General features: G+C 39.0%; 1 protein-coding gene across 2 annotated transcripts; it reads right to left on the bottom strand.

The window, feature by feature from the left end:
• Positions 1-2,666: 2,666 nt before the first annotated feature.
• YOD1 (YOD1 deubiquitinase) lies at positions 2,667-6,583 on the bottom strand. 2 transcript variants are annotated; one of them, XM_066261501.1, is made up of 3 exons: positions 6,451-6,583; positions 5,937-6,096; positions 2,667-4,918 (listed from the first exon to the last, which is right to left on the bottom strand). In XM_066261501.1, the coding sequence occupies exons 1-3, from the start codon at positions 6,535-6,537 to the stop codon at positions 4,215-4,217; spliced, it is 951 nt and encodes a 316-aa protein (XP_066117598.1). In that variant the 5' UTR covers positions 6,538-6,583; the 3' UTR covers positions 2,667-4,214. The 2 variants fall into 2 exon arrangements, with proteins under 2 accessions (XP_066117598.1, XP_066117597.1); XM_066261500.1 differs by lacking the exon at positions 6,451-6,583 and having other exon boundaries at positions 5,937-6,443.
• Between the last annotated feature and the right edge of the window lie 745 nt (positions 6,584-7,328).

The raw sequence follows: 7,328 nt of genomic DNA, 5'->3' as shown, positions 1-7,328 counted from the left end.
TATTATGTTTGACACTTTTAAGGCCTCTGACTCAAAAATCAGCTCCTGTAAAATGTTTGCTTAGAAACAAAGGAGGAGTTTTAAGAATCTAATCTTTTCAAAGTTCTTACAGTCATCTTTTGTGCTACAAGGACAAATCTGAATACTGCACTGTACAATGAATAATAAAGAATCACATTGTAGAAATAGGTAACATTTTGAATGCTAGGGCACAGAGCATGCTCCTAATAGTTACTGAACTGAATGCTACTGTTACCAAACAGCAGAATGTTGTACCACTGGCTGCACTATATACACTGATGAAAATTGTTGGTAAGAGCTGACTGTAAGCAGTTCAAGAATTATGAATTTTAATGTCTTCAATAAGATCCCTGGAGATGGCTAACATGTAAACTTTTATTGCACATTTTTTAAAGTGCTGCAAATAATAACAAATGTATATTTTAACACATGAAAATACACAAATCTTAATATATGGAAGTTTAGGAAGGCCACCTGATTCGTACAGAAAAAAACATCACTCTGTTGCTAATCTTGCATACTCCCCATTCTAATTTTTTTTTTCCAAAAAAGACATAGAAAACTATGTTTAGCTAGGGGCAACTTGCAACATTCATGTTTTAAAGCTGACATAGGATAGAAAGAATATGCTTGATAAGCAAGCTAGGCCTGGGCACTTAGGGGCATGTATAGAATATAATGCAATGATTCATTCCTGATTATGATTTTATGGGAACTTGAATTTCATGTAATAATCAAGTGGCATTACTATATTAGTCTTTTCCAATGGGGTCAAGCTGACCAGCAGCCAAACTTTCAAGGGCTTCACTTGACTGTGCCCATTTTTCATTCGTGGGAAACAATTAAAAAATCAATCACGAACCATTAACAGAATATGTACCACACTAGCATCTTCATGTGGCTATCTTATTACAAAATTCCCAAGGATATAATTTTACCTTCTAAAATTGCTCTATCTAGAAGTGCATCTTCATAGCCCTAACATCTAATTTTTAAAACCAAAGAAGAGTAAGGGAAAGAAGAGTAACAAAAAGAAGTGGGGGATGGGAAAGCCCAATCTTCCTTCTACCACTGATGCGAACTATTCTCATTTTAATTTAAAAAAATATTCTTGTATGGCAGTCAAAAACAGTAACTGAGAGGGGTTTCATTCTGTTCAAGCACAAATTTAAGAACAAAAAAATTTAAATTTCTTTGCAAGTACTAAATCCATAGGTTTTCAAAATTCTCAAAATTAGAACTTATAAGTGCAGTAAAAAAACTTAAAGTCTGAAGCTCAAAAATTGAGTTTAGAATAAGTACAAGATTAGGTTTTTAATGAAATCAATATGAAGTAAATAAGGAAATAAAATAATTTGCAATCTTGAATTTTCCATAATCTGAACATTCAAGTTTTAGAGCTGAATTTCAACAGCTCATTAATTTTAAAAAGCCACTATTGAGAGTAATTTAACTGAGTATCATTTTCCAATTGGTGAGTGGACAGCCTAGATAAGAGGTAAATTAGAACAAAATAAGATCCCCTGAATAAACTCTTGACACCTGCTATAAAAGTATAAGCTTAAATGTACACACACACACACACACACTTAAAATGAAGGGGTTTAATTTCATAAAACATCAGGTTCTTTGTTTAAGCAATAGAATATAGGGTATACTCAATTTTATTTTATTTTATTTTATTTTATTTTATTTTATTTTATTTTATTTATTTTATTTTATTTTATTTTATTTTATTTTATTTTATTTTATTTTATTTTTTTATTTCTGAAGCTGGAAACGGGGAGAGACAGTCAGACAGACTCCCGCATGTGCCCAACCGGGATCCACCCGGCACGCCCACCAGGGGGCGATGCTCTGCCCCTCCGGGGCATCGCTCTGTTGCGACTAGAGCCACTCTAGCGCCTGGGGCAGAGGCTAAGGAGCCATCCCCAGTGCCCGGGCCATCTTTGCTCCAATGGAGCCTTAGCTGCGGGAGGGGAAGAGAGAGACAGAGAGGAAGGAGGGGGGGGGGTGGAGAAGCAAATGGGCGCTTCTCCTTTGTGCCCTGGCCGGGAATCGAACCCGGGTCCCCCACACGCCAGGCCGACGCTCTACCACTGAGCCAACCAGCCAGGGCCGGTATACTCAATTTTAAAGTGACAGAAATTTATGTTTGGAAACACACAAATAGATGCCTGGTACATTATAAGTTACTCAATAAATATTTGTTGTATGAATATACCTCTCTAAAATTCCAGTTAGCAAACATCAAGTTTTGCCTGGTGAAGTACCTAAGAAAGGAAGGCAAACAATTTGATGAATGTTACCCAGTGGTATACTCTTACCTTGCAGTTCTAAATTTAATATTTTCTGGGGGAAATAAGAGATATGAAAACCTTTTGGACCAGAGGACAGATAAGTACCAAGAAATTTTCAATCACATCCATTTGTACGTATTATGATTGCCAAACATTATGTATCGCAAACTCAAAAGTGCTGTTTTTAAGGCTCAGTAAAACAGAAAATAAAACACTTTTAAGTTATACTGACCATAATAACTTTTCCCTAAAGCAGTTATTTACACAAAAGGTACTCAAAAAATGTCATCTAATGATTTCAAGCATACTTTGAAAATTGTTCCTTAAAGGTTCTTTTCCCCTAAATTGTTTATGTATTTCCTAATTTAATATGGCCACCCCCACCAATTGAAAGTGCTAAAGGTAAATCTCAATTTTATAACATTTGTTGAGAAGATATGATGAAAGAGATATAAGTGCTTTAAAGTATACCATTGGCTTTTGAAGTGAGATACTTAATAAAAATGAGACCAATATAACAAAACTTCACAACATTAAACCTCTTCACATTATGTGAGACAATGCATAATGCATCATAATTTAGCATCCCTGATCTTCAGAAGATTTACAAAAAGAGGTAGAAAACTTTTATCTGGAAGCTCTCATAGTGAAGCTAAATTTTAGAGGGTATGCTTTAAGGATTAGTCCGCTAAGCAAATGGCTATATGTCTAATATTAGGAAGAAGCTTATTTAGGTAAGGCAAGATTTAAAAACTGTCACATTTTGGAAATGAAATGAATTCATTCAACATTATTACCCCAATTACTTTAAAACTCTTCAAAAGTCCAAGTAAAAGATAGTGGATAAGCAAAGTGTTGATTTGCAGAAAGGTGAAATTATTAAAAGACCATTACTGGCAGGATAGGGCTTAGATACTGTTTAGAAAATCAAAAGATCTCACAAAAACCAAACCAAAGCATAGCATTATCACTTGAGATGAAGATGTTTAGGAGCAGGAGGAAATACTCTTTAACAAAAAGGTGGGAAAATTAAATCCTTCCAAATCTTTATAAAGAAAAGCAAAATTCAAGCATTCAATAAACTTATGAATTCAAGCATTCATAAAACTTCAATTAAAACAATATACCCTGCTTAATTTTAAATTTTATCCAATGTGACAATGATTAATAAATGAATTGCATCAAAATACGAGGCCAACGGTCATTTAAAGCTTCAATAAGCTGTTCAGGCACCTTTTCCCTCAGACATTCTACTTTTACACAGAAGAAATCCTACATTGGGCACTATCAGTTCCTGTTTTTAGGTAACATTCTCAGGGAATAGACTCATCCCTGTAAAAATTGCTTGTGATGTACTTATAACTGGTTAAGTACACATTTATAAAGTGCACCAAATTGCAATATAAAATCAGTGTTGACAATGCTGTGTATCTTCATTTGAGGATTCAATTCATAATTTAGAAACTATTAACTCAAGAGTTTTTAAAAGGATTCAGTTATTGCAGACACTATGGTTTATGTCCAGTGGCCTCAGGTGAGGCTTTCCGCATTACCCAAAATATGAAGCTGTTTTCTTCTACAAGTTAATGCTGCTGGGTGTTAGTTTATAATACTAAAACTCAATCTTCTGGTTAGTGTTGGCAGGTAGCAAGGTTCATCTATTCTGTCATCCCAGCAGAAAGAGAGCATGTATCACCGCTGTAGACACACATCTGTAAACTTGCACACTAATTTTAATCTTAACAAGGAATTTCAGTGCCTTAGTGGTTTTAAGTTAGAAGGATGGTTCAAGCATTGTGTCCTTTGTTCTTTAGGGTTAAGAATAGCTTATTGGAAAACCCAGACCTTTCTGGATCCGTGAGGTAGTAGGCTTCAATCCTTGTCATGAATAGATCACACTTCTCCAAAGTTGGTATGGCCTGTCTCCTTGGCATGTTCCCTTGCTTCTGCTTGTCCAATTAATCCCTTTTGACACACCATGCATCTCAGGGTGAAGCGGTTTACATCAGTAAACTGTCTCTTTCTTCTAGCTTCATCTGCTAATTCCAGTGCTTGTACAAGAACAATATCATCGTTAGAGGAGAAAATGGTCAGCGGAGGGGTGTCTGGGTCAGGAAAGTTACGCTGAAGTGGATCATAGTGGACACCATCATAAATAAGCAGGACTCTCTTGGTATATTCCGCATCTTCCCCAAAACGATCAATTCTTACTGTTTGTGTATCCACTACACATATTTCACATTGATAAAATTTAGACAGAATTGATATCTCAATAGCTCCCCCCCAAGTATCATCTCTTTTGATCCATTCACAGTACTCTTGATTTGTTTTCCCCAGTATTGCTTCACTATAGAACTCTGGATTACTTGCTACAATTTGTGCTATGAGGCGTCTCATCTCTGGGGCACAAGCTGGATTCAAGACTCCTCCTTCAACAACATAGTACACACTTGTAAAGAGGCAAGAGTTGTCTGCTGGGACCACGGTTCTGGAAAGCACAGGCAAAGTTTCCCTGACATAACTAGGAGCACCATGTCTGGTAAGTGCAGGTGAAGTGTGGAGCCTGCTTTGGTCTTCTTCAACGATCAGCATGTCACCTGTTAAAAATAAAATAAATCCAGAACTGCGAAGAAATTATAGATGAAACTGGGTGTTCACTAGCCAAGTCTGTAAATTACAAACAGAAGGAGTTAAAGTATAAGCTGGGGTTACTAGGGAGAATGCAGTTTTGCAAACAAGTGACCAGTAATACTTCCTGATCAGCAAATCTTCATAAAGTTCAAAATAAAAAAGAAGCAAAATACTTTAAGTTGCAACCCAATTTTGTGAAGGGGCTCAGGTTGTATACCTTTACAGTTACTTAAAAAGATACATTTCAAGAACACATTTGTTATGCTTGCTCTTTGTATTTAAAAAACACAGATCTTCCAAAAGTTGTTTATTATAGACTCGGCCACTAGGGGGTGCTCCACCTCCTGAAAGTTACCTAGTGTGTTTGCTGTTTACATGATCCCTGATACAACAGCGGGAGGCTTTTAATGACCAATATTGCTATTCAAGCTTTAATACTGGACAGAGATAACTGCTGTTGTTTAGAACTTGATAGGGCCTTTAGTGGACGCGTAAAAGCAAACTAAATGAGTACACCTGTCAAAGTCCATATATATGAAGGTGGCTGCAAAGACAAACCAAGAGAACAAGAAAAGTATCTTGCATCCTTCAGATCTGCTATCTTATTTCAGTGAATAGAGGGAAAGGACTATCAGGACAAAGAAAATAGGTCCTACCGTTTTTTATACTCTTGTGGACGCCGAGGGAAAACGAATAAGACGTTTACAAGATAGATCGGAAAACAGACCGAGGAAGGGGGGACTCCAAAGGCTCTGTATAGGTTGGGACCGCCCTGTCTCTTTCAACCATTTGCAAAGTCAAGGAGTTGCCAGACACTTGTCCCGGCCTCCATCCGAGTTCTCTGTGCTTTAATCTATCCTTATCCGTGTTCTCAAAGCTCCCGGCTGACCCACCGCCACCTTGCTTTCACTGTTTTTCTGTTCTCCCTCATGCCCCAGGCCGACTTCCCACAACTTCCCCCAGCCCTAGCCTCGACTCCCTCACCTGATTGGATGGGCAGCTCCCCCAGCATGGCATCCCCGTCGCTGAGATCTAGGCACTCGGGTGGGTATCCGACAAGGATTCGCTGACAGCCAGGGGCGATCCCGGTGATGGCAGCAATTTGGCTCTGGAGTTCTCTCACCCGGGTCCGGCTGGATAACTCCTGCAAAACATACGTGCCATCCTTGGCTTTGCAGCGGAGCCGCCACATCGTGTCGGTCCGGCTACCCATAGGCCAGACACCCGTGGGACCAGCCTTGGTCCCGGCAGCAGGATGACAAACGCCGCCGGGGCCACCAGCCGCAGACTGGATTCCAAAATGGCCACCCTTTGCCGGGCCAAACATCGCGAGAAGTCGCTAAAGGCTGCAGTTTTCGCGATACTTCGGTGCAGTTCTGTTTTAGCACTTGAAGAAGAACGAACTCTCTTAAAGTGACAACTAATTTTTGTCCCCAACCTTCAGGAGCTGAAGGATGGAAATTTATCAGTATTCCTAAAGAACAAATAGTCTTGCTACCTGTAGAGCGAATGAGGTGCCCTCTGCGTCGGCAGCATATATGCTCAAGGAAAGAGGGCGGCGAAGGAGTTCCTGAATCCAGTACATTGGAATGTAATCTTGCACTTACAGAGGTCGGAAATTGTTAAATTAGGCCTTCAAAATACGCCGGGAGATACAGAATCATCGTTCACAACCCAAATGAATGCCAAGAATGGTCAGTGAGTCAAAGGACCTGTCAAAAACAACCAGACACTCGTGAATAGACTCATGGCTGCAGCAAACATTGACTCATTGAGGTTAAAGGATGACTGGCCTTTCCACCTCCAGGCGACTGTAACTTGAAAACGTCCATTTGCCACATCAGAAAGCGCAGTATGAGGTCAGCCTCATACTGCACTAGGCTCTAGGGCAATTGCTACATTCCGGGTAGGAGGGATGGCAGTATAAAGGAGACAGAAGAAATAGGAGGACTAATGTGCGTCATCCACATTCCAATTCAGGCTGTGAGTATACAAATAAGATGATCCATTCCTGCCTTCAGTATAAGTACTCACTGTAATCGGAAGAGAGGGTAAGGTGTAAAGGACACGTAACCACTAAATTTCACAGCAATGTAATAATGCTAAATTACGCGACCCTTTTCACCCTGTATCCCAAGAACCAAGGACTGTGCCTAGCAAATAAATGCTCACTAAGTACTTGCCGAATGGATAGAGTTATATAGGCACAGAGGGCAACTATAAATATACTCGGAGTTGTAATAGATTTCAGAGAGGATATAGTATTAGAGAGGTCTTAAGGATGAATTTAATCCCCAGGTAAAGAAGGAATAAAGATATTTCTGGGTTCACTTCTCTTTCAAATCCGTACTCACTGTTCTTTTTCCATCCCGATAG

This window comes from Saccopteryx bilineata, chromosome 2 (genome assembly GCF_036850765.1).
Source record: "Saccopteryx bilineata isolate mSacBil1 chromosome 2, mSacBil1_pri_phased_curated, whole genome shotgun sequence".
In the NCBI taxonomy this organism is placed as follows: domain Eukaryota; kingdom Metazoa; phylum Chordata; class Mammalia; order Chiroptera; family Emballonuridae; genus Saccopteryx; species Saccopteryx bilineata.
Note: the sequence above shows the minus strand (reverse complement) of the source record. Positions and strands in the feature narration are given on the sequence as shown.